Raw genomic sequence first — 26,767 nt, 5'->3', positions numbered from 1 at the left:
TGAAAAGAGAGGCATGGTGACGGCAGGGGTTAGCGTGTTTTGTGCCGAGGGTCAGGCAGCATGGGCAGGGCATTTCTGCTGCCGCTGCTTCCTCACTGCATTTCCTCCACTCAGCCTGCCTCATAAGTGCACGCACACATACTCACACTCATGCACACGCACACATTGACGAGGCGATACCGCAGCGACACAATGAACACGGTCTGGCTTCAGGCAGATTGAGCAAGGTGTTTCCTGTGACCTGAACAACTGCTGCGTCAACAGAAATACATTCGTCTGGAACAACACTGGCAGGCGCTCGCAGCCGTGCACAGCGTGTACGTGTGTCTCGGCAAACTGATTTGACTCTGTCAATTAGCGCTCATTAATTTCTCCTCGTTTGAATGCGTGAGCGTGTGTGTAAGTGAAAACAGCTGTGTTCAAGTGCATGATGGTCATCCTTTATTCATGCTTCGTTCATGGTTTATTCATGTACTGTTGAAGCATTTGCAAAGTGAATGAATATTGGATTAAAAGGAGCTTTGAGTTATTCATGAGCGGAGATATTTTGGACTGTACGGGTGCTCACAAAATCTTCAACATCGCACAAGAATGCACAAAATAACAGCACAGATGAAAGCAGTCTTCTAAATGTTGCATTCTTTTGTAGCTGACTCTGTGTTTTTGTGTGTCCTGCAGGCCGCACATTGCCCTGTTATGGAAAAGATGAAGAGGATTAAGAAGCGTCTGTCATTAACACTCCGCCCCAGTCAGACCATCGACGAGTCTCTGTCAGAACTGGCTGAGCAAATGACCATTGAAGATGGTGGCACCAAGGACAACGGTATTCACCTTTTCTTTTTACAAATCCTTTTCTAAAAAAGATATGAACGTATAGAAATGTTGAAATACAAAAGAACAAAATGGTAAAAACATATTTTAGTTGCAGTGAATAAAATGAGGATGATTCATTTTAAAAGGGTTACAATTCCATTAAAAAAATCTCTGATTTGAGTCCCTGCCTGATCTGCACCAGCGTAGAAAATTCTACCAGTCTGATTTTTCTAAGTGTTTTCTTGTGCATGCCCTTCAGCTAGAAGGACAGCTAGAAGGACACGGGGGTTTTGTATCTCGACATCTCTCAGGGACTTCTAAATTATAAATCTCTGAAGCTGATGAAGACAAAGTTCAGCATGTGTGTCAGTAACAGTTGTAAAGGCCTTCCTCCAAGTACCTCTCTACCGAGTTATGTAAGAGCAGAGCACTTAAAGACACACACACACACACACACACACACACACACACACACACACACACACACACACACACACACACACACACACACACTGAGAGCTTCTCCGACGATCAGAAAGTAGTCCATAGTGAATGATCATTCACAGACATCCAATCTTTTTCTGCTTTTCCCTCATATGTGCTACACCACGTCTCCAGTGAACCTTTGGGTTGATAGACACATGACCATAAGTGGCTGCTGCTTTTGATTGACAGCTGTCAGGATAAATGAACATTAATCACTTCATTAATGTGTACTTAGTTTGTAACTTTTTTTTGGTGTGACAGCATCATGATTGAAACGTTGGCAAAATCCATCCGCTCACAGTTGAAAATGGATGGAGGATGCACTAAAGGACTTTGGAACTTTCTGTTCCCATCAATCGAATCAAGTGCAGAATGAAACCGTGTCTGATGTTTTTGTATGTATGTTAAAGGTCCATATGGGAGAAAGTGTTTTGTAATGTTTTCTTAGAGGAAAGGGAACTTAATTGTTGTGAGAGAGCCCCACATTATGCTTTCAAATATTTGTATACTTGGCCATTTTTCCCTCAGTATTACAATCCTTTTTTTCCGGTTTGCTGTTGTTTCTTTTTTTTAAATTATGTCCACTTAGGTCTGTGAAGGTTCTCAGTCATCCAGGTCATTGTAGTTAAAGGAGCTTGCAAAGAAAAGCGTCTGGACTTCTTTAAGTTACTTGAAGACGTTTCACCTCTCATCCGAGAAGCTTCTTCAGTTCTAAGGGTCAAATGGTGGAGAAATTATGATGATCTCAGGAATGATAATCTCACACCAACTCTCCACCATTTGACCTTAGAACTGAAGAAGCTTCTCGGATGAGAGGTGAAACGTCTTCAAGTAACTTAAAGAAGTCCAGACGCTTTTCTTTGCAAGCTCCTTTGACTATGTCCACTTAGAAAATTATTTTAGATGCCTTTTTTTTTTCTAATTTTGGGGTTAGAGAAAGTCTATTCTCGTGGTTGCAGAGGCATTCCCAGAGAGTAATTCCCAAAGGGAATAGTTGGACATTGAGCAGAAAACTTAAAAACAGAAACAAAACTGCTTTTACTTTGTTTGTATTTTGACTTCGCTGTTTTATTCTAATTGCTATTCAAGCAATGAAAGGTGAATCATTTCTCAGTACTGACATCTATCATTTAGGAGTAGACTGCAAACCTCCACAGACTTTTTTTTTTTTTAATCTTATTTTGAAAGCCTCTAGACCTTCCCTTCTCTTGTTTCCCCACTGGCTGACTCACCGGTCATGTTCTTATCATGGCGATTGTCGTTATCATTCAGTTGCTTTCCCAGAGGCAATCTAGTCCCGTCCTGCAGTGGGGCATACTCTTGACTCCTCTATTTTTGACAGCAGCAGAAAGGGTACACTGCAAATACAGTTCACAGCCAAGCTTTCTTTGCATTAGCTGGCTTGACAAAGCCTAAAAACCCAGTAAAGCACAACAGTTTTGTAAATAAGACAAAAGATGAGTGCTGCACAAAACTGTTAATCTCACACAGAGCGCTAAAATAAATGTTTTAATTCCAGTTGAATTGCTACTGTTGAATTGTAAGGTGACAGCTGGACATTAGATTTCTAAAACTTTAAACTGGATTCATTTAGACATTATTACTGTCCCACAGCCTAATAAAGGCCATGTGGAAATCCCTTTATTATGTCAGCAGTTCAAGTTGAAATCAAACTCACTGATTGAACATCTATTCTTGTGTGTTTTTATCTGTTTTAGTTGCTACAATTCCAGCAATGTAAAAGAGACTTTTACAGCAGATTAGAGTTCAACAACATATAGATATTCCTGTGTCAATGTGGTGCTTCATTCAGGTTTCAGCAAGGAGCAGCTTGACATCTTGCACATATAAGACTTATTGGCCCAAAACATAATCTATATGGCACTTAGAACATGCTGTAAATTAAAGAACTTGAAAAGATGTGGCGCTTCCAGCTGAATTTAAACCACAAGAGCCACTTTCATGACACAGAAAACTCTGACTTTAAGCTCAACATAGCCCGCTAAGCCTTTAACTAGCTGTGTAGCACACCTCTCTGAACAAGAAGTACCCTCGCAACTGCAGTCTTAAGACCTAGTTGGATTAGAAGTAATAAGCAAGATAATTATGTCAGTTGATCACTTCATTTCTTAAGAAGGACCAAAATGCTCATAGAGCGTTCGCTCTCTATATCAACCTTTGTAGTCAAGGTTTGCACAGTGTGTAGGACTTCTGTGAGCATGAGGGGATCATGTTAGGTATCCCTTTGACATCATACAGAACCAAGAGCACAAAAATCTGTATAAAACAACCTGAAGTCTCAGTCTTTGACTCACGGAGTATTTGTGTGTGTGTTTATTTGTGGTATTATTCTCCTCTTAGCATAGGTTTGTCACTCTGGGCATTACATAACTCTGGAGAATATTTGATGTCGTCTCATGTTTATTTCTACCCATCTCCCTGTAATTGAGGCTGAAGGTTGGTATTTTTTAACATTTCTGGATCTCAACTTAAATGTTAAATAAAATTCTGTTGGTTCAAACAAACCTCTGCTGCACAGTATGCATGTCACATAACCAACACATTTCAAAGGTTGAAGGAGATGGGACGTGATATTCTTTGGTGCTCCGTGCGTGCACCCGAGGATTTGTGATTCCACTGTGGAGCATCTGGGTGTCATGAAATCAGACATCCTGACACTAGCTTTGTTGTGTTTCAGAGCCCTTCATGAGGAATGGCCGCCCACCCACCTCCCACAGCATGCACTCCTTTCTGCACCAGTACACCGGTTCCTTCAAGAAGCCGCCCCTGCGCCGGCCACACAGCGTCATCGGGGGCACTCTGGGATCTTTCATGGTGATGCCGCGCCATGGCAGCCGCCTGGGTGAGAACACAACACACACACACACGGATGGAAGTGAGCGATAGAAAAGCAGATGCCATCCAAGAGCAAACAGGAAACGTCTCACGATCCTGTGATTTCACATTTGCAGACAGATTCTGGGCATTAATCCCATGAACCCTTAGCAGGCTTGCTTTTTACCCAAGAGGCTGCTGGATGGGGGAACTCAGTCAAACGTTACGCAGTTTCCTGCGAGAACTGACTCATCACAGTCAAGCCTAGTGACGAGTCTCATCCTGACTGGTGGAAGTGAGATGATGTCCAGATGATTCAGAGCAGTAGCAGATTTCAAGGTTGGGGTTGAACAACCCACATGGTGGCAAAATGATTCACAGGATGTAGAAACATGGTCTGAGACGCTAATTCTAAATGTCGGTGAATACATCTTGATATTCAGTTCAAGTTCAAATAAAAGTGATGCTAAAATGTGGTATACATCATGGGACTTCCACACAGGACGTGCTGGGTTCAATGGGAGTTCAATTGAGCCACATTAACTGCGCGTTTGTCAAACTTTGTCCTCATAATCTACCGGAGCTCCCAATTTCTGTGCTTTTCTTGGTGCATCACTGTATGACACCATCCACTGAGAATAGAATAAAATAGAATAACTGGTTTCAGAGCGATGTGCTATGTGATAGCACCTTTAGACCAATTTTGTGACTAAACAGTTTTTCTATTCATGCTTGTAGGAAGTCAGAAGACCAGCTTTATGTTCTGTAGCTGGCAATCATTGAAGTTTTAATGTGTTCTCTCCTTTTGTTGTGAGTCTGTTTGTAGCATGTTGAACGAGCTGCTGATTGTTGGGCTTAAAAGATGACTGAGGACCACTAAAAACATTACCAGTTAACATTAGGATTCTACATGTTTACATGAGCATTTAGCTTAAAGCCTGTCAGAGTGGTCACAACCTGTTAATTGTTTTATATTCGTCAGTTTCAAATTTTTCAGATGGTGCCATAAACATTAAGCAAACTTTAAAATATTTTTCTTTTCAAAGTGACCCAACAGCAATAACCAGCATCTGTGCAAAGCATGTGTTCCACACAATGTTAGACATTTTACAGCTCAGGCTTTTTGCTGGTGCTTTTTCTCAGCCAGTGGAACACCAAAGGACCTGTTGAGCCTCACACTGGACCCTGGCCTAGATAGAAGGACTTGGATCTAAAAGCAGGCCAGTTAAGTAGGACATTGATGTACTGCATATTGCTGCTACACTCTGTTTGCCTTTTGGCAAAGCTGCTAATGACCACAGAGAGAAGGAAGACAAGTAGTGAGAGAGAGAGAAATGTGGCGATGTGTCAAAAGCTCTGTAGAGACAGGGAAATAAAAGAAGGATCAGTGAAAATGTTCACCAAAGAAAGCTCAATTATGGGTGGAGAACGAAATCATTCAAGGTTTTTGAGAAAGAAAGAGGTGAAGCAAGACAACCTAAAGGAAAACAATGTGGGAGGAAGATAAGAAATCAGCATAGGGGGATTTGTAAGAAAAAAAGACTGGGTTTGGTTTGGTTTAATGAGAGAAAGTAAAAATATTATTGAGAGAGGAAAAAAATGTGAGAGTTCTTGGAGAGGATGAGGGAAGACATAAAATAGCAGGAGATGATGCAGAGGTATGTGAAAGTGAAAGGAGGTTAACGGGAAAAGAAAGTAGGACAGATTAGATCATTTGAAAGCTTTGGAGAAGAAGAGGCACAACAAGGGCAGGTGGGGGGGATTCTGCTGAAGCAGTAGAGGGAATCAAATGAGCTAAACCCTTTAAAAACTTCACACACACAACAGAAAATAAGCTGGAAGAGTGAGAAATGCATAGAATAAAAACACATGAAAGGCAGAAGTGGTAGCTGAAAAATGCTGAAGTTTCTGAAAAAGAAATAAGTGTGCAAGTCAGAGGATCTGAAAAAGGGGAAAGTGGAATATTTGGAAGTTTTTCGAAGAGAAGGCGAGTTGAAAATTGGGACAAAGATGAGTGTTTGTGGAAAGACAGTAAGTGGGTTAGGTTGAGATGAGTACGAGCATTACAGGCATGAAAAATGGAGTGAAAGCTTTCTGGAATAAAGAAATTAGACAGTCTTTATCTGTAGGCACTCATTTATGAAAACACAGGAACATTCTGAGCATTTACAAAGGTATAACCCATATATATATATATATATATATATACATACATACATACATACATACATACATACATACTCAAACGCACAGTTTTTAAATTGAATGTTGCTGAAACAACAAAGGGATAAAATAATAAATCTCTGATCGAGAAATCACTCATCTTTGGAGAAGAGAGTTTATTACAGAGAAATGGCTCTTTCCAAAATAAAAGCTATACTATACGCTTCTTCTGGGCTATATTCTCAGCAGCATATTGAACATATCAGGTCCCCATAAGGAGAATCATGTGCTAACGGCTGTCTAAATGACTTCGGGTAGTTTGTAGCATGCGTGCTTGTTGTTTTTGTCTGCTTCCACTTGTCTTTGCACTAGGATGATGTCGGCGTAAATGTGCAGTCATATTCGTTGTGTTCCCACTAGTGCTGTCAGCGTAAATCTGAAATGACGTTAACGCCACAACACGGCAAATCTCCGTTAACGAGCTACCGCGGATCGCCCTGTGAGTGAGGCTGGACAGCGTCAACATGTTAACGAGCAAACTGCGCTAATGCAGTAGTTCCCACCCGTGTAATTGAGCATTGCGTGGCACATCCGACATACTGTTTTACTTTTGTCCATGACGCGCTTACCTTCAGGGTCATACTTCACATGAAGACCAAAATAGTTCCAAATGAGGGTGGGGGAGGTTCAGTTTGCCATGTTGCAAGGAGAGCTTAACTTCTGTCTTGCTAGCTTGCCCTGCGCTCAGTAAATCTGTGCTCGACAGTGCAGCCTAGGCAGAGTAGTTGAGCGCAGATCCACTGAGCTCTCAACACAGACAGCATCGTCAGATGAAAAGTTGATAAAATAAATTAAAAATTTTGTATTGTTCGATACATATGCGTACCAAACCGAAAGCACTGTATCGAACGGTTCAATATCGATACAAGTATCGTTGCACCCCTAAAAAAAAAAAAATATATATATATATATATATCTCATATGTCATCAACTTAAAACAGAAGCTTCTCCTTCTAAGTAAGAGTAACTACCCATGACAGTTGATAATAGAATTCAAATAATTTGATTCATGGTTGGCCTGGCAAAACTTTAGGTTACTGTTTGAAACAAGCGTACTTTGATACTTCGTGTAAATCTGGGAGCCCCTGCTTTAAAAACAAGAGTGACTTATGCACTGTTTACAGCACAGCCAAACACGGTCATAAAGCAGGAGTCGTTTACTTTGTGGAGTTTGCAGTCCGCAGTCCCATCACTTGCAGATCTTTATTTAACTACTCATCATGCCTGTCCCTGATCAATGTTTGATCAATAAATCCAGAAGTGCAGTTAGTATTAACGTATGTGACCAATTCTTTTCATTTTTCCATAATTTCTTCACAGTAAAAATCACTTTATTTCCCATTATAATGCTTTTTTGTGAAACAGCAGCAGTACACTTTAGAAGAGAGAGTGTGAATAGTTCAAGCTGAAATTCATGCAGTGTGAACCAACTTGAGAATTCTGGTCATGTGACAAAACGACTTAACAAGCAGACTTGGACCCATTAAAAATCCAGATAATTTTAACTGCAGTGGTATATAGTTGCATGTCTACGCTAAAGAAATCGTTTTCTCAATTATGCCCATGTTGTTGACAGAGGTTTGAGTTTTTCTGTCTGTAATTTAGACCTTACTTTACCTGCTGACAGATTTGTAGATACACGCCATCCTCAAAAGTCAGTGATGAATGGATAAATACATCTATGTACATAATTAGTCAGTGAGACTTGGAAGAACTTTGGTTGTTAAAGCACATGAAAGAGCTGATTAACAAGTGTAATGTTTGAAATATGCAAAAAATATGCATATGTTAAATATGCATATGTTATATCTGGGACTCTCCACCATTTGACCTTAGAACTGAAGAAGCTTCTCGGATGAGAGGTGAAACGTCTTCAAGCAACTTAAAGAAGTCTAGACGCTTTTCTTTGCAAGCTCCTTTGACTGAAATATGCAAAGTTAAATCTTCTTAAGAGAAACCTTGCAGTGATTTCTTTTTTTCACCCTCCTGTTTCTCCGCGCTGTGCCATTTGATGATAGTCTGCATGGTTGGAGGTGCTAACACATTGATGACAGAGAACTACTCAAAACTGTGGCTACTCATTAACTCGGTGAGCGTTTTTGTGTATGCGGAGGAGAGGGTGGGCATGTGGTTTGAACTTGAGTGTGTTTGCCTCTTTTGTGTTAGTGGTAGTTTTATTGTGGAGAAGGTAGCGATGTTGTGGCGTGGCATTTTGGGCCTCTGGGGTTATAAGGGTCTGAGAGGAGATGAATGGGAGAAGGTGGGCTCTGTGAAATAAAGCTGTACATTTTTGCTTTCATTAAGTTTGCTTTGGAGACAGACTAGTGATGATCCCCAGGCTTTACTATTTAATCATCACCCTGTGGTCACTGATGGATAGTGTTTCTGTCATATATTCTTTCTGTAAGTTTCTTGTCATGTCTTACTTTTTGTAAGACACTCGATTGATCAAACTTAATCAAACTAAATGTTTAATGGGGTGGTTGTAGCTCAGGAAGTACAGAATGGATCCGCTAAAGGGAAGGCTTGGTTTATCAATCGCTGGCTGCTCCACTCTGCAAGCCAAAGCAAGTGGGGGCAAGATACTGAGCCCCAATTTGCTCTCCAATGCATCTATTGGAGTGTGCATATATGTGAATGTTACTTAGATAGAAAAAGCATAGAAAAAAGTGCTTGTAGATCTGCACGGTGCTGGAATGGGCTGCAAGATTATGAGCATGAACCTTTGTAATAAGGTGATCATCAATCGCCCTTGATCTGGAGCTCCGTGAAAATCATGGGGTGAATGATTATCACAAAAAAGGTGGTGGATATTCCCAAAACTACATGGGAGAAGCTTGTTACACAGGGGACCACAGTCACAAAGAACATCATTTATAACATACAATGCTGTAATGGATTGAAATCTTGCAGCGCCTTAACCTGCATCACCTCATCCCCCATCACACTGAACACTGGTGCTCCACAGGGGTGTGTACTGAGCCCTCTCCTGTACTCACTCTACACCTACGACTGCACAGCCACTAACAGCTCCAACATCATTGTGAAGTTTGCGGACGACACTACAGTGGTGGGTCTTATCACCAACGGTGATGAGACAGCTTACAGGGAGGAGGTCAGCGCCCTGACCCACTGGTGTCAAGACAACCATCTCACCCTCAACGTCGCAAAGACAAAGGAGTTGATAGTGGACTTCCGGAGGTGCAGAGAAGTACACACCCCCATCACCATCAACGGCGCTGCTGTGGAGAGAGTGAGCAGCTTCCGGTTCCTTGGCGTACACCTGGCTGAGGATCTTACGTGGTCAGTACACACAAACAAAACAGTGAAGAAGGCGCAGCAGCGCCTCTTCTTTCTCAGGAGACTGAAAAGATTCGGCATGAGCCCCCGCATCCTCAGGACCTTCTATCACTGTGCCATTGAGAGCATCCTCACTGGATGCATCACCACCTGGTATGGCAACAGCACCGCCTACAACTGCAAAGCTCTCCAGCGAGTAGTGCGGTGCTCTGAACGGATAATTGGAGGTGAGCTTCCCTCCCTCCAAGACATCTACAGGAAGCGCTGCCTGAGGAAAGCGGGGAGGATCATCAAGGACTCCAGTCACCCCAGCCATAAACTGTTCAGACTGCTTCCATCAGGAAGGAGGTTCTGCAGCATCCGGTCCCGAACCAGCAGACTGAGAGACAGCTTTTTCCATCAGGCCATCAGACTGCTGAACACGTCATAGACACCTCAGCTTCACTACTGGAACTTCAACATTATGCACTCCACACTGTATATAAATGCCACTTGTTTTGCACATATTCAACTCTGTATATTTTATATATTTTATTATTATTATTATTATTATTATTTTATTTTTTTACTATTTAATTTGTAAAAATGTGTGTATACACACACACACACACACACACACACACACACACACACACACACACACACACACACACGTAGGAAAATATTTAGTATACACATCCAGAAATGCATACACTATTATATATTGTACATATATTTATTAGTTTCAGGTTGGCCATTCTTGTATTTTGCTCGTTTGTGTTGTTGTGTTTGCACATCTCTGTTGCTTGTGGGGCTCGCACACAAGAATTTCACTCGCATGTGCTGTGCCAGTGTGCCTGCACATGTGATGTGACAATAAAAGTGATTTGATTTGATTTGAAGGCACACGTACAGGCCAATCACAAGTTTGTCAGTGAACATCTAAGTCAGGGGTCCCCAATCCCAGTCCACGAGGGCCGGTGTCCCAGGTTTTAGATCTCACCCTGGGTCAGCACACCTGAATCAAATTCAAATTCAAATTCAAAATCAAATTCAAATTTTATTTGTCACGTACACAGTCATACACAGTACGATATGTAGTGAAATGCTTGGACAACTGCTCGTGATCTAAAGAAAACAAAAAAGGAAAAGGCTATGAATAAGATAGGAAATAAATGTGAAAAATTAAAAAGGGTAAATTTAACTAGGAAGGAATAAAATATAAATTAAGGTTAAAAATGAAATAACTGTACAACACAAATTAGAATGAAGGGTAAATTTAACTGGGAAGAATAAGATAAAGATAAATATATAAATTAAAGTTGAAAATAAAATAACTGTACAACAAAATACACAATACACAATATAGAACTATATAAGAATGTATGAAGAAATCTAAATATAAATAAATATATACACAATAACAGCAGCTGTACAAGTATTAACCGGAAATGAAGAATATAGTGACCAGTGTTGTGCAAAACCAAAGTCCAGTGTGTGTGTAAGAACCATATGTGTGGGTCAGTACTGTGTGGTGGTGTGATTGTGATTGAGAGACCGTATCGCCTGCGGGAAGAAGCTCCTCCTCAGTCTCTCTGTGTTGGTCTTCAGGGAGCGGAATCGCTTTCCTGACCTCAACAGAGAGAACAGTCTGTTGTTGGGATGGCTGAGGTCCTTCACGATCTTCCTGGCCTTGGTCCAGCACCGCCTGCTGTAGATTGAGTGCAGGTCAGGGAGCTCGGAGCGGATGGTGCGCTCAGCTGACCGCACAACCCTCTGTAGAGCTCGTCTGTCCTGCATGGTGCTGTTCCCGAACCAGGTTAAGATGTTTCCCGCCAGGATGCTCTCTATGGTGCACGAGTAAAAGTTCCTGAGCACCTTGGAGGGCAGTTGGAAGTTTCTCAAGCGTCTGAGGTGGTAGAGACGCTGTCGGGCCTTTTTCACCACGGTGTTGATGTGACAGGACCATGACAGGTCCTGCGTGATGTGAACTCCGAGGTATTTGAAGCTGTCCACTCTCTCCACTGGGCACTCGTTGATGACGGGGGTCTGGTAGTTCCTCTCCTGCTTAGTGCTGAAGTCCACTATCAGCTCCTTTGTCTTACTGACGTTTAGAAGGAGGTTGTTCCTCTGGCACCAGTTCTCCAGATTCCTAATCTCCTTCAGGTAGGCCGTCTCGTTGTTATCAGAGATCAGGCCCACCACGACGGTGTCGTCAGCAAACTTGATGATGGTGGTGGAGCTGGTAGTGGCCACACAGTCATATGTGTACAAAGAGTACAGCAGGGGGCTCAGAACACACCCCTGGGGGGCTCCAGTGCTGAGAGTGGTGGAGGCTGAGACATGTCCGCCCATCCTTACTGCCTGTGGTCTGCCAGTTAGGAAGTTGGAGATCCACTGACACATAGATGAGCTGAGTCCCAGATGCTCCAGCTTGGTAGTGAGTGTGGAGGGAATTACGGTGTTAAATGCAGAGCTGTAGTCTATGAAGAGCATTTTAACATAATTCCCCCTTCTAGTGTCCAAGTGAGTGAGTGATGTGTGGAGGAGATGAGAGATGGCATCGTCTGTGGAACGATTTGGACGGTAAGCGAACTGTAGTGGGTCCAGTGTGTCTGGTAGTGAAGAAATGATGAAGTCTCTGACCAGGCGTTCAAAGCACTTCATCACTACTGAGGTGAGGGCTACAGGGCGATAGTCATTGAGAGAAGCAGGGTGGGGTTTCTTCGGGACAGGAACAATGATGGACTCTTTGAAGCATGTGGGGATCACCGACTGAGATAAAGAGATGTTGAATATCTCAGTGAACACAGGAGCTAGCTGGTATGCGCAGTCTCTTAGGATACGACCTGGGATGCCGTCTGGTCCTGCTGCTTTCCTGGTGTTCACTCTCTTGAAGGCTCTCCTTACTTCATGCTCGGAGATGACGAGCACGTTTCCGGTGCTGGTAGTATCTTCCTGTCTGCAGCCGTTAGCGCCGCTAACACTAGCATTGTTGGAGACCTTAGCTGCAGCCTCGAAGCGAGCATAGAAAGTGTTCAGCTCGTCTGCCAGAGTCACGGCCGCGTTCGTCATACCGGTTGTTGGTGCTTTATAGTCCGTTATTGTCCTTAGTCCCCGCCACAGGCTCCTAGAGTCACTCTGTTGGAGTTGTGACTCTAGTTTCCTCCCGTAGCGCTGCTTCGCCTCTTTCACCACCCTCCGCACGTTATATGACGCGGCTTTGTACGGGTCCATGTCCCCCGTCATGAGTCCCGTGTTGTAGGCAGCGGTGCGGGATCTCAGAGCGTCGCGGATGGTTTTATCCACCCACGGCTTCTGGTTGGGAAACGTTGTGATAGTCTTTGTCTCCACGGTATCATCCGCTAGTTTCCCGATGAATCCCACAACCGCTTCCGTAAACACGTTGACGTCATCGTCGGAGCTGTTTCTGAACATGCCCCAGTCTGCGTCATCGAGTGCGTCCTGTAACGCGGCCACCGATTGATCCGTCCAGCGCGCGACCTTCCTCTGAACCGGAACTTCCTGTTTCAGCCTTTGTTTGTATTTTGGCATGAGGAAGATGGCGGCGTGATCAGATTTGCCAAACGGGGGGCGGGATTGTGCCTTGTAGCCGTCCTTGACCGTAGTGTAGCAGTGGTCCAGTGTCCTTTCACCCCTGGTGGGGCAGGTGATGTGTTGATAAAAGTTCGGCGCTGCGCGTTTGAGGTTGGCGCTATTAAAGTCCCCCGTCACAATAAGCGCAGCGTCCCGGTGTTGTGTCTGGTGCTGTGTGAGTGCCTCATGCAGCTCGCATAAGGCGGTGACCGTGTCCGCTTGTGGTGGAATATAAACGGCACTTACAATGACCGATGTAAATTCCCGAGGTAGATAAAAAGGACGACACATGATGGACAGTAGTTCCAGATTTGGTGTGCAGGAGCGTGTGAGAGGAACAACGTTCGCACTGTTGCACCAGTTGTTGTTCACCATTAAACACACGCCGCCTCCCCTTGACTTCCCCGAGTCCCGTGTCCTGTCCATGCGGTGAACCGAGAAGAACTCGGCCGGCTGGATGGCGTGGTCCGGCACCGCTGGGTTCAGCCATGTCTCGGTGAAGCAGAGGAGATTGCAGTCCCGAATGTCTCTCTGGAACTTTATCCTGGCCCTGAGGTCGTCAAGCTTGTTCTCCAGTGACTGGACGTTGGCGAGCAGGATGCTAGGCAGAGGTGTGCGGTGTGCACGAGCTCTCAGCCGACTCGCTTCCCTCTAGGCCGCCGCCGCTTCCCTTTGTTCTCCCTCGAGATCTCACTCGGCCAGCTCGGATCCGGAGTTAAAAACTTCGAATTGTGAGTACATTGTATACCAATAGAAACAAGAGTGTCACTGTCATACCTAATGTACCCAATGGTGATGATTTTGCCGATTTAGAAACGCTGAAAACTAACTTAAAAAACAAAGACAAAGAAAAAGTGGTCGGAGCAGTTGTGACGGCAGCCGACCTCACCGGCGCCATCTTATTTAGTGCATGATTAGTTCTTTACCAGGCCTCTGGAGAACTTCAAGACATGTTGAGAAGGTCATTTATCCATTTAAATCAGCTGTGATGGATCAAGGACACATCTAAAACCTGCAGGGACACCGGCACTCGTGGACCGGGATTGGGGACCCCTGATCTAAGTGTTTCAGAGAAGGCTTGGGAGAAAGTGCTGTGGTCAGATGAAACCTGTGTTGTGGATGAGCTTCACTTTTTCACCTGCCTGAACTAACTCTATTTTTGGGTAATAATGTGATAGCACTGCCAGCTGTTGCTGTTCTTCTTCTTTTCCTTCTTTTTCTTCTCCTGCTTCATTTTCTTGCTCACCCAACACAAGATCAGTTCACAAGTACATTTCTCACTGATTATTGTACTTGAGATGGCCAAAAATCTCATCAGCTGCATTATGTTTAGCAGATGTGTTTATGGTGATTTATCAAATGTCACGATTTAAAAGTCTGAACAAGATTATCCCATCGCCCACCAGGCAACGCTTTGAATATCTGCTGTTGGTTACTTCTGAATGAAGCTACAGAGCCATAAAAAATAAATGTCTAAAATATGGTAATATGTGCTTCTAAATGACATATCTTATGCATGAACACAAAGCAACTGGGACATACTACCTCAGGCTTTATAAGATAGATTTGCAACTCAACTTTTTATCCCTTCTTACTTATAGTAGAAACTGCGCTCTTTTTAGTTTATTGACTTATCCTTTAAGAAATTTAGCTTTGGGTGTTTTCTTCTTTGTTTTTCCCTTTTTTTTTTTTTTTTAAGCAACAGATAAACAGATAATGAAAGTTATTGATTCTTGTAAGTTTAGGTCTGTTCTACAAACAGCATTAATCATTAGCCGGTCTGGATCACTCCTAAACCGTCTTAATCTGGCAGTTCCAGTGTGATTTTTATCCAAAGCCCTCTTGTGCCCTATCCTTGATTTTTTTCAGATATTGTCCACGAAAATCTGAAGATGGGATCTGACGGGGAGAGCGATCAGGCATCAGGAACGTCTTCAGACGAGGTCCAGTCTCCGACGGGCGTCTGTCTGAGGAACAGGGTCCACCGGCGAATCTCCATGGAGGTGAGACGTGCAGAATCCCGACACACATGCACACACTGTAAATCATGTAAAAACAGCTTACGCTGCAAGTCCACATACCACGCTTCACCTCCTCTCATCTCCTTCTGCTCGTCTTCTCCACTGCCTCAAGTGATTTGGGAGGGGGTTGGGACAGATTGTTTCTCGGCTAATGGGTTCTAAGAGTCGGGGCGTCATGATACTGATAGCAGCCCTGCTCCCTGAGGACAAAAGAAGAGGCTGGTAAAGAGACGAGATAATCTGTGCTGGTTACCACAGTGATTTTCTTCATGTCAGCTGTCTCCACTTGAGAGCATGCTCCCCTTTATTCTTCTTGTAAAGAAGAATACAATTATGTTGTGCTATTTTAAACAACTGTGTGACATGTATAAGTGAGTAGTACTTGTAGCATTTCAAATGCAGGGGTGAATTATAATACAATATAAAATGTATTAAAAACAAGCATTAGGCCAATTTTGTTGCATAATCATTTTAAATGACTCCTGTTAGTAATCTCCTTATTTTCTCATTCATATTTTCAGCTTTCGCCACTTTTTGTTTTTCTTAATACCCCAAAGAAAGTTATTTATACATGAAAAACTGGCATTGGTGTCACCCAGGATAGATTAGAATTAGTCCCTTACGCAAGCTCAGATAAGAAAAAAAACAGAAAAGAGGGAGAGAGCTGAATTGAAACAGATCTCATGATTATCAGGGGATTTTTATGCCTTCTAGTTGTTTAATTTTTCAGTGGTTTTGTAATCATTGAACCCTTTTACTGCACCTGTTATGGTGTTACTCACTAGTAAGTTACAGAAAATCTCTTCTCTCCTAATAGAATTAAAGCAAATGCTGACTTTACCATAGATTATGTGCACTATAAAACCTATTTGATATGTTTACTTGTTTGGCTTTTTTTTAATCTGGGGGAATATTGATTTGGAAAGGAAGACTGAATTCACCTGGAGACCCCCTGCCCCCTGCTGGTCAATGGTAAAATATGCCAGAACCCGCCATATCACCTTCCCTGATGTATGCTACCTCTCACAGAGATACACATGCACACTGACCTGTTTTTCACCCCTTTTAAATGTTAGTTTCATTTGTGCATGAAATAAGTGGAAATCGAGGATGTGGTCAAAGACAGCAGATACGCGTTACATGAGGGTAAGCGCACTGCTCTTCTTGTGGTTCTTTGATGGCGGAGGTTTTCATAAAGTTGTCTCAGCAAAGAGGTTAAGAGCACAGCGAAAGCTCGGTCACCTGGTCTTAGTAAAAGATAAACAGGCTTTTGGTTTCTCACTTGTGAACCAGCTCTATGCCTGGGTAAAATCTGTTTCCTATATTATAAAAGCAGTATGGGTATTTTCTTAACCCATTAAACTGATGCTTCAGAAGTCTACAAAGTCTTTGTGTTGATTCATTCTTAAAGAAGATGCACAGCGTAGTTTAAATAGGAAGCTACCTAAAAATCGCACTAGCCAATGAGATATCTCGCAGTATGAAAATGAGTGTTGTAGATCTCAGAATGAATGAGTTGGTTCTGTCCCTTTGTCCACACTCCACCGCCTCTCCACCAAGTTTCATTAAGTTTGACCTGATCAATTTTGTATAACTCTGCTGACAAACAAATGGTTAGAATATTGGCTTTTGGAGAGTGCAGTCCTCCCCCAGGGTCAGTGCCCTATCTTACACTCATTAAGAAACCAATTCACATCTTCACCACAGTTTAATAGGGTCTTCCTTGGCTAGGCTGCCAAGCTTCAAGCAATTGGCTCACAGTGTTGCTGAGAAAGTTACATGTTTACCACTTCCATAAGAGTGTAGGTAGCAGGCAGGTGCTGCTAATTAGGTCAACTAAAAAAAAAGAAGATCATTTTCAATTGTGAGCACCTCTGGAGACATTTTGGTAGTTTGTCCCTTTGTGTTAATACTACCAGTCTTCCCATTGTAGTTGTGTGGTTAGACAGATCTTGTGAATCGAAATGTGAGGCCATCTTTCTGACAGCTAAACCTCGGCCCACGTGAAATCATGCAGCAGAACGATGATTCCGAGCATGACAGCAAATCTACAACAGACTGAAAAAGTAAAGAGTCGAGGCGCTGTGATGTATCACACCCAGACTTCAACCTGATTGAAATGTTGTGGTGGGATTTGTGTGAACAAATGCCCACATAACTCAGTTCACTGAAGCAGCGTTGTAAACGAGTGGACCGAAATTCCTCCACAGGGATGTGAGAGACTGATAAAGTCATACAGATAACCATTTGAGGGTCGGAGAGTAAGATGGCGCCGCCATTGCGTGCAATAGGTCGGCAGTATTATAGTGTGTACCTATTTTTTCACAGAACTGCAGTCCTGTGAAAAACTTTCTTTTTCATGACTCTATCATATATTGACACCATCTTGATGGAGGACAAATTTTCCTTTTACAAGATGCATATGTTGACTATGATCAGACTTTTGTGGGAACTCATAATACTAACTTATTCTCCGAGCAGTCTCAGAAAACAAAAAGCTGTTGTCATGAGAGGGAATAATTTATTTGCGGTGAGGCCAAACTTTAAAGGTAAGTACAGAGATGGGAGGTTTATGCACGCTGTATTTTTAATCCACTAAATGTTTTTTTCCCCATTACATCCATCAGCATTATGTAAGCTCGTCAGTGTCAGATGTGGTGTTCTTGACTTTGATCCTGGAATAGATATGATCTGACATCCAGAACACTTTAGATGTGAGTTGTGCAGTATGAGTGCAGATTGGCTGTACGAGCTTAACGCAGGTACAGTTTTATAATCATGTTGTAATCATGGTGTTGTTTTTTTACCAGCAGTCACACTTCAACAGGCCGCCTCTTATTTTCACCTTCCATAAGATGGTGATCGACCTGTTTTTTGTCGTCTCTGGGAGTAGGAGGAGAAGAGGACGAGTTATTTTAGAAGCAGCAGGGATGTGGGTGGATTCTGCAGGGCACATTGTCTTGTGCTGCTCACTGCTGAAACATGCCCTACACAACATACAGACGACACTTAACAAGTGTCAGCAGCACATGTGTGATCTTGTTACACAGGCTAACTTTACGGTTTCTTTAGGAACGTTAGATAAAGACTTCTTTATATATGTGTGTGTGTGTGTGTTTTAGGACCTCAACAAGCGCCTGTCTCTGCCTGCTGACATCCGAATCCCTGACGGCTACCTGGAGAAGTTGCAGCTTAGCAGCCCACCCTTCGACCAACCGCTCAGCCGACGTTCACGCCGAGCCTCGCTGGTCAGTGTGTGTCTGTTTGTCTCTGTTCTTTTACTGCTTTGTGGCACAAGCAGTCCTGTTACCAGACACCCTCTGTGCCGGGTTTCCATGGTGATTTTCCTGGTACAAGCCCAAGATGGATTAATCTGTAGTCACATGCGCTCACCTCACACTTGTAGCCTATAAAATTAGATCGTAATGCTCTGCTGCGGTGTGGTTATCATCACTGACAGGGAGATTCGTGGTCATCGTGAGTTTGCCTTTGAACGTTTTTTGAAAGATTAAATGTAAATAAAAAGGTTTAAAGACGGTAAACACTCATAATTAATCGCCTTTCATTCTTCTTGATATCGATTCTTCTTGTTTTTTGGGTTTTTTTTTTTGGTCAATCCCTGAAGACATGCTGTCAGAAACCAGATATGATAGAAAATGTTTGATTCATGCTGCTCTGTGGGCACACATACATGAAATATTCATATGTATCATTATTCATTCTTAGTTTCTTAGGGGATTATCTTGTTCTTGTGCTTTGGAACTACACTTGTTGGTGAGACTGGGTGCATGATTTTGCTACTGAGTTTGTGAGAGATCTGTGGGCTGCTTTGATTTATTTCTTCTGAAGGTCCTGTAATATTAAATATCAGTCCAATTTTTGAGAAAAAGATTTGACTCTATTTTTTTTCTGTTGCACCAGCCAAGTGTAAGGGTCTTTACTAAATATATAAATATTACTGAATATTTATATGTAATACGGACAGATTTCTTTTTTTAGCGAGTGATCAATGTGAGCTCTTTACTTCAGGCTTGAGGCTCCAGGTGTTTTTTTTCCTCTCTTCTGGGCTCTTTTGTTTAGAAGTTATATACCTAATATGGTCATGTTCAAACATGTTGTTGTCTTAAAGTGATAGGAGCTAAAACAGCCCATTTCAGACTGGATGAACTGCATCAGTATAAGATAAATACAGAGTATTTTTAACTGCGCTTCATGCACTGGTACTCTGTAAGGGTCTAGAATAAAACTGGAATAGGACGTGATCCTAATGGGCCCTTAATTGCTTGACAGTTTGAAAACCTTTGATCTAAATCATATCCTGCACACGTGAACTTTGGGTCTTTCCCTCTGAAAGAAAAAGTATGATGTGGGTTTTGTTGCAACATTATTAAAAAAAACCTGCTACAAATAACTAAAGTTTGAGTGTACATGATGGGTTATGTAAAGATTTGAGACGCCTTCGGTTTTCTGAAGGGTGCGGGGACACAGTAAGATGGTGCAGCAGGAAAACACCTGCAAAGCCTGCTCAAATGTGAATGGTCAACAGAACGCAGACTGCATTTGTTTGCAAGTGTCTGTTTGCAGAAATGAGTGCAATTAATATGCTTAAATTCTTCTCTTCCTTAGTCAGAGATTGGTTTTGGAAAGTTGGAGACGTACATTAAACTGGACAAGCTGGGAGAGGTGAGGAAGGCTCAAGTTTCCACATGCACTTCACAGTGTAACTTTGCTATACAGTTAAATTAATTAAATTAATGCTATGTGTTGCTTTCAGGGAACTTACGCCACAGTGTTTAAAGGACGCAGTAAACTGACTGACAACCTGGTGGCGCTGAAGGAGATCCGGCTGGAGCATGAGGAAGGAGCCCCGTGCACAGCCATCAGAGAAGGTTAGCAGGTTTTATGTCCTTTGATACATCAAAGTTCTGGTGTTTCATCTGGAGTCTTGTGTAGCAGTTTAGCTCAGCCATAGTTGACTACAACAAGACGTGACACCCTGAGAGAGACAGCTCGAATGTGTCAATGTTACATTTTAAACCTTCTTATCTCTAAAATAAATTCTGATTTAAAATCCTTTGTTTTATGAACTGTCCTTTTAATTGGTGTTTCATTTTCCTGAGTCAGGTTTTGTTATATAAATGTTAAATGTTTCTGTCTTTGTAAACATCTTTGTGCATCTGTAGTGTCATTATTGAAGGACCTGAAACACGCCAACATTGTGACGCTACATGACATCGTTCACACTGACAAGAGCCTCACACTCGTCTTTGAGTACCTGGTAAGATTTGTTGAATGACAGAGAAACAGAAAAAGAAAAATGGTCTATCCGTTTATAGACTTTTTGTACATGTACGTCCTGTCTAATGGTGCCACCTCTTCTTGAAGGACAAAGACCTGAAGCAGTACATGGACGACTGTGGAAACATAATGAGTATGCATAATGTGAAGGTGAGGATGATGTTTTTTTTCCCCATGCTATGTAAAGTAAACTCTTTTTTTTTCAACCCTTCCAGCTTTGTTATATTTTCTGTGTGTCTAACAGATTAAACTGTTTTGTCAATTTTTCTATATAAATTCTCCCAAGAGTCTAAAAGCATCTTTTGGTCTTTTCTTCTGTTTGTATTTCCATCACATCAGGCAAATTAGATCAGAAAAGCATAAACATAAGTAATGAAAACATGAGCTGACTTATTAATAACATCAAGCCATTTAAAAATACCTTTCCAGATCTTCCTGTTCCAGATATTGCGAGGGCTGTCATACTGTCACAAAAGGAAAGTTCTCCACAGGGACCTGAAGCCACAGAACCTCCTCATCAATGAGAGAGGAGAACTTAAACTGGCTGATTTTGGTAAGAGGAAGACCAGCAGGAGAGGATCTTCACAGACATAATGCTGATTTGTTGTGTAAAAACCCTTATGAGTCTGTGGTGGCTTTGCAGGTTTGGCCAGGGCCAAGTCTGTTCCAACTAAAACCTATTCCAACGAGGTGGTGACTCTTTGGTACCGACCTCCTGATGTTCTGCTGGGATCCTCTGAGTACTCAACCCAGATCGATATGTGGTATGTAGCTTATAATAACTACAAATAATCCTTTTTATGGTTTTAAACTGCTATCATCACTAATTAAATGCTGAATCAAATGGCTGCTGGTAATGCAACACGTGTCCCTTGTAGTTACAAACCCACAGGGAATTATGACCTAACTAAACAGCACTCTCTACTGTACTGCACTTCTTATTTCATTCTTTTTACTGCAGCTGCTAATGATAACAGCTTTTCATTTGCTTTGGCTTGTGTATGAATAAATAAATAATGTATGTCTGAAGCCAGAAATAAGTTTTTATCAACTTCTGATTTGAAAAACTAAATTTTAAAGGAGAAGCACGGTTATAAGTAGGAAGAAGGTGAATACTGTAGGCTCCGATGTTACAGTAACTGCTAGTTATTCTTTCAATTTCATGGTGCAAAAAAAAAACTTTAAGAAGGTAAATGACAGTCAACAAAACACCAGTCAGGTGTCAGGTATGAATTGAGGATGATAATGTGGTTCACAGTTGGTGCCTTAAACTAGTTATTTAGTTAGTTGTAGATCTCTTGTTGTTGTAGTTGTGTGGTTGTATTTTCAGTTAGCTGTGGACTTATAAAGTGAGGGAATGAAATGAAGCCAATGTCCCATTTACACAGGCCTAGACACCAGTTGGTCATGAATTACTCTGGTTGCTAGGGAAAAACGTGTATTCTGCAACTGGTTGGCTTGTAGTTGCTAGGTGAAATTGGTCCCAAAGAGGCATGTTACTGCAACACATACCTCCCTGCAAAGGCTTTGATCATTAGCAGATCGCAGTGGTCACCCATACTTTGTATGGGAAACGATGACTCGTCTGCAGACACTTGTCAACTACTTGCTAAGCAGCAGTAAATCTGTGAAAAGTGCGAGAGAAATCGGAAATGAACACCTGGGCACCTTTAGAATAAAAGATTTTAAAGGAAACGGTACAGGTTTTGCTTGCGGTTTTTGTTGCACTCTTACAGTTTCACTACTTCTTTGCAACCCTCAGATCTTGGCTAACAAACCAGTAGTATGCCTACAGTTAGCCAAAGTCATGAAGTGATCTCTGTTTTCCATGATCACCACATACTGCTCTTTGGTCTGTTTAAATGAATGCGTGAAGAGGTAATGCTTAACTTTAATAACATTTTTGTGTCATATAAAACTGTTCGCCTCATCATGAGACCTCTTCAGCATTTTTAATTCAAATTATTCTCAGCTTGAAAACTGTTAACCCCACCTCCCACTCACTCATTTATTGTGTGAAATTGCATGTTTGTGTGTCTCCAGGGGTGTTGGATGTATATTCTATGAGATGGCTGCAGGTCGGCCTCTGTTCCCCGGCTCCACCGTTGAAGACGAGCTCCACCTCATCTTCAGGCTACTGGGTGAGCATTTTCTGCAAGATCTGATCTCTTTAACAACTCAGACGTTTCACCACATGTTATTACCTGCTTAATTGAACATGGCAACCTATATGTGACTATGTGACTTCAGGAACACCTACAGAGGAGAACTGGCCAGGAATCTCTTCTATCGAAGAGTTTAAATCCTACAGCTTCCCCAAATACAAACCCCAGCCAATCATCAATCATGCCCCCAGGTACCGCTCGCACGTGGGATCTGTTTTTCCTTATCTGCCCCTTTGCATTTATATAATTGATATATATTCTTGAGCGTGTGTGTGTGTGTGTGTGTGCATGCTTGTGTCTGTGTGTGTATGCCTGCTGCAGGCAGGAAATCCTGTAAAACATTTACAGAGGTCTGTCCACTTCCTTCCTCCCATGAGCGCCTAGATTCCCATCAGCCCAAACTGTTCTCTTTTTTTTGTCTTCTTTAGGTTAGACAGTGAAGGCATCGAGCTGCTGCTGTCATTCCTCAGAGTGAGTCTTTACTGTCACAGTAATCACAATACTGTATAAGTAGTTGTATATATATTGCACTGATATTCCTAGTTTTCTTTGTCTTATGCAAGCCTTTGGTTAAATAGTAACAGCTGGTCAAAACTGAGTTCTGTTAAATGCTCCTATTAAACCATTTACACCCAGCTTTTTAAAAACTGATTTAGTTACTCAAAAAATAGTGAGATGTACATGAATATCATCAGTGGTTTGGTGTAACTTAAGCCCCAGTCACACAGAGCGACACCCCACCCCAACACCCGGCAATCACAAGTTGCCAGGTAAAAAAAAGAAAGAAAAGAAGTGTATTGCTCAATGGGTTAGTGAATGGTTACTAGTGGTTGCAGAGAGTCCCAGGGTATTGTTGCAAATAGGTGTACGGGGCTGCATTAAATGCCTCTTTATGTTTGCTATGGGTGCTGGCAGGTTTCCCATAGGTTGCATGGAAGAACCAGCTTGCCTGTATATGTTTGACTTTTAGTCTGGTAGTAGTTTTCAGAGTCTAAGTCTACTAGCAAACAAAGGACTTTAAACAAATGAAAAATATTCTAACTAGTTTAAGGCACCAACCGTGAACCACAGTATCACCAGTTCATATCTGACTTCCAGTTTGTTGCCTGTCATTTCTCTTCTCATCTGCTGGATATGAAAAAAGGCTGATATGTTTACGTTTGTGTGTTTCTGTAATGGCAAAGCTTCAGCTTTGCATCACTAGTCACTAGATTTATTTTAGTAATGAATTCCTTTATGATGACAGCAGGAGGCACAGTAACGAACTTCTTGTGAATTCCCTGATTGCTGCACTGATGCGTTTTTTGATAAAGTCACAGTATCCTTATCGTTTCCTGTTTCTGTCTCCGCAGTACGAATCCAAGAAGAGAATTTCAGCTGATGAGGCAATGAAGCATTCCTATTTCAGGCAGCTTGGGATGAGAGTCCACACACTGCCTGAGAGTGAGCACACACACCTTTGATAATAAAGCTGCTGTCTGTCTTTCAGAGGCTTTGGTTCTCGATTCTTTTATCTTTTCTGTTACTCGTTGGAGTAACTGAACCTCTCCCCTGTGTTTCAGGTGTATCGATATTCACATTGAAAGAAGTGCAGCTGCAGAGAGACCCAGGCTACAGGAACTCCTCGTATCCAGAGTCAGGTAGGTGGAGAATCCAAATGTTTAACCAACTCGGCTTTTTTAGATCATTTAACGAAGAAATGAAATCATGGTCTCAATTACATTTTCAAGTGCTTTTTAATTAACATGATGCTGATTTTATTTATTTATTTTAATTATGGTCCATGAATTCTAAAGAACCCACCCTCTGTTCAGCATGCAGTTGTACCAACCGCCACTCTAAAGAGTCAACCACCTTTGTCCTTACATTTTGTCCTGTCCAAAAATAGCTAAATAATATATCGAAGATCAAATGCACCAAGAGCTAAGCTGATCAGCTCCACTCTCTCTCAAACATGTTCGAATCTGGTTTCAAAAGACGAAGAAGGCATCAGCATTGATCTCAACCTCGAGACTTCAGAAAAGTAGTTCATAAACTGTTCGGTCAACCATCCTTAAAATTTAAATGTGAACTTTAAAATGCTTTATTGCTATCATTTATTTATGATGAAAATGCATCTGTTAACTAAGACGGTTCTAGCATCCTAGAATTGCCTAAATGCATGCGTGCGCGCACGCACACACACACACACACACACACACACACACACACACACACACACACACACACACACACACACACACACACACACACACACACACACACACAGAAAGTGCAGTTCTGAATGAGGAACACCTGCGGTCTATGGCTTAAACCAAAGGCATTATGGGTGATGTATTTTACATGTTGTTTTTTTCTCTTTTAGGTAACAGCAAGATCAACAGGAGGCAAAGCATGCTGTTCTAGTGTTTCATGAAGAAGACGCCCCACTTCATCTACACCTCCCAGCAGCCTCTTGCATGAGCCCACCACCCCTCGGAGTGACACCCACACCACCCATTTAACTACACACACGCGCACGCAAACACTCAATCTGAGCGAGTGACTCTGAGTTGAATCTATTTGGTGACTGTTTATTTATTGGGGGCGGGGGGGATGGGTGAGGTTGAACTTTTTTTTGCTGCTAAACTACTACTGTCTGTATTTAACACAGTGTGTGTCTGCGCGAAGGCGCGTGTGTGTGTGTTTGCACAATGTGAACTCGGGATGCCATGCACAGTTGAGCAGTCAGTAAGGTTACTATTGTTCTCCTGACAACGATCCTCCGGCTTCTCATGAGTCAACTGATGTTGATGTCGATGCTGTGGCCCAAGTTGTTGTTCTTGTTGTCGTCGTCCTTGGAGATCGAAAGCTTCTTTTGTAAAATATGTATATCTCTATATACATATATATTTGGAGATTATGTTTTGTTTTTCTTCGAGCTTCCGTGACTGAACTCTACAACATTTCCAGAAACACTAGATGGTGTTGGTTGTCATTTCTCCAAAAACATTTAGGATGGACTTGCAGAAGACCCGCTGCCCTCTGGGGTTAAACTGAAAATCAGAGAGTGTGACTATGACTGACAGCTGGGCGGTGAAAGAAGCACACACAGAGCTACATGGTCTACATGAGAACATCCACCCCTTGCTTCTTTTTGACCACTGTTGCTCACCAACGGGACCAAAACTGAGGTGTGACGGGAGGCAAGCAGATGAAAGAAGAGGAATACTGGAGCTGAAAAGGAAGTCATGTGACTCCCACAGGAAGCCAGCAAGCCTTCCTTAAAACCTCTCACAGAGCTGCCAGGATTTCAATGCTTTGTTTCCTTTGTTTTCTTTTGTGTGTGTTTTTTTTTGTTTTTTTAAGATAAATGCAAACTACACTTTCTTGCTTTGTGTACATTCGGAGATGTCACTGCAGTAATTCTTTGTGTTTAACTTGCACTTCATGTGTGTGCGTGTATTTTGTTTTTGGTCTGTTTCAGTTTGTTATTTTGTTTTATTTTTTTCTTTTGGAATCAGGGACAGGAGCCTCGCTTGGCCAAGTTTACCCAACAGTATTAGGATGTGTTCTCTGTGTCTGTGACCTCTCCTTGTGAAACAGCAGTGTCAGTGTGGCATGTTCTCAGAGCTGGGGGGTGGGATAGTGGGGGTGGGGAGGGCTGTTCAAAGGCAATGAGGGTTGCCTTTGAACAACCACTGCTCTTTCAGTATTTGTACAAAAAAAAAAGACATTTCAAATTGAAATTTTTACATTTGCCCGCTATGTTGTTTGCAACCAACAGTGATGCTACAGATGATAAAGCCTGTTGAGAAGTCTTGCTTTTGATTATATGTTTACTGAAACAAAGGGAAGACCTCCTCAAATCACCCTCTTATAAATGTTCACTGGTGTGCTTTGCATCCCTGGCTTATTTTAGTTGTATATGCACTTTTCTTTTTGCCATGGACCAGTGTAGGTGTAATCACTCGTGGTCCAGACTTTGGCTGATCTTCATTGGAAATGGTTACATGAGAAGATTGATGTCACGCTAAATGTGAAGCTTTAGCTTTGGTTGGGTTAGCAAAA

General features: G+C 42.2%; 1 protein-coding gene across 2 annotated transcripts in view; it reads left to right on the top strand.

Annotated features, from left to right (window-relative positions):
- The window catches only part of cdk17 (cyclin dependent kinase 17), a 51,495-nt gene extending 25,164 nt beyond the window's left edge, over nt 1–26,331 (top strand). For both annotated transcript variants that reach the window (XM_086268712.1, XM_086268713.1), the window contains exons 2-17: nt 679–823; nt 3,998–4,162; nt 15,103–15,236; nt 18,377–18,502; nt 19,881–19,937; nt 20,029–20,143; nt 20,438–20,532; nt 20,640–20,702; nt 20,982–21,105; nt 21,196–21,316; nt 22,596–22,693; nt 22,803–22,908; nt 23,146–23,188; nt 24,070–24,160; nt 24,280–24,357; nt 25,083–26,331. In XM_086268712.1, coding sequence (XP_086124838.1) covers nt 697–823; nt 3,998–4,162; nt 15,103–15,236; nt 18,377–18,502; nt 19,881–19,937; nt 20,029–20,143; nt 20,438–20,532; nt 20,640–20,702; nt 20,982–21,105; nt 21,196–21,316; nt 22,596–22,693; nt 22,803–22,908; nt 23,146–23,188; nt 24,070–24,160; nt 24,280–24,357; nt 25,083–25,123 — 1,584 coding nt within the window. In that variant the 5' untranslated portion in view covers nt 679–696 and the 3' untranslated portion in view covers nt 25,124–26,331. The remainder of the gene's footprint in view (nt 1–678; nt 824–3,997; nt 4,163–15,102; nt 15,237–18,376; nt 18,503–19,880; nt 19,938–20,028; nt 20,144–20,437; nt 20,533–20,639; nt 20,703–20,981; nt 21,106–21,195; nt 21,317–22,595; nt 22,694–22,802; nt 22,909–23,145; nt 23,189–24,069; nt 24,161–24,279; nt 24,358–25,082) is intronic.
- Nucleotides 26,332–26,767: the final 436 nt, after the last annotated feature.

The sequence above is a fragment of the Aulonocara sp. 'chitande type north' Nkhata Bay genome, linkage group LG17 (genome assembly GCF_057382095.1).
Source record: "Aulonocara sp. 'chitande type north' Nkhata Bay isolate Kocher_YH1m ecotype deep benthic linkage group LG17, A_spYH_male_GT1.1, whole genome shotgun sequence".
Lineage (NCBI taxonomy): Eukaryota > Metazoa > Chordata > Actinopteri > Cichliformes > Cichlidae > Aulonocara > Aulonocara sp. 'chitande type north' Nkhata Bay.
The sequence above is the reverse complement of the archived record's forward strand: the minus strand, read 5'-3'. Positions and strand labels throughout refer to the sequence as shown.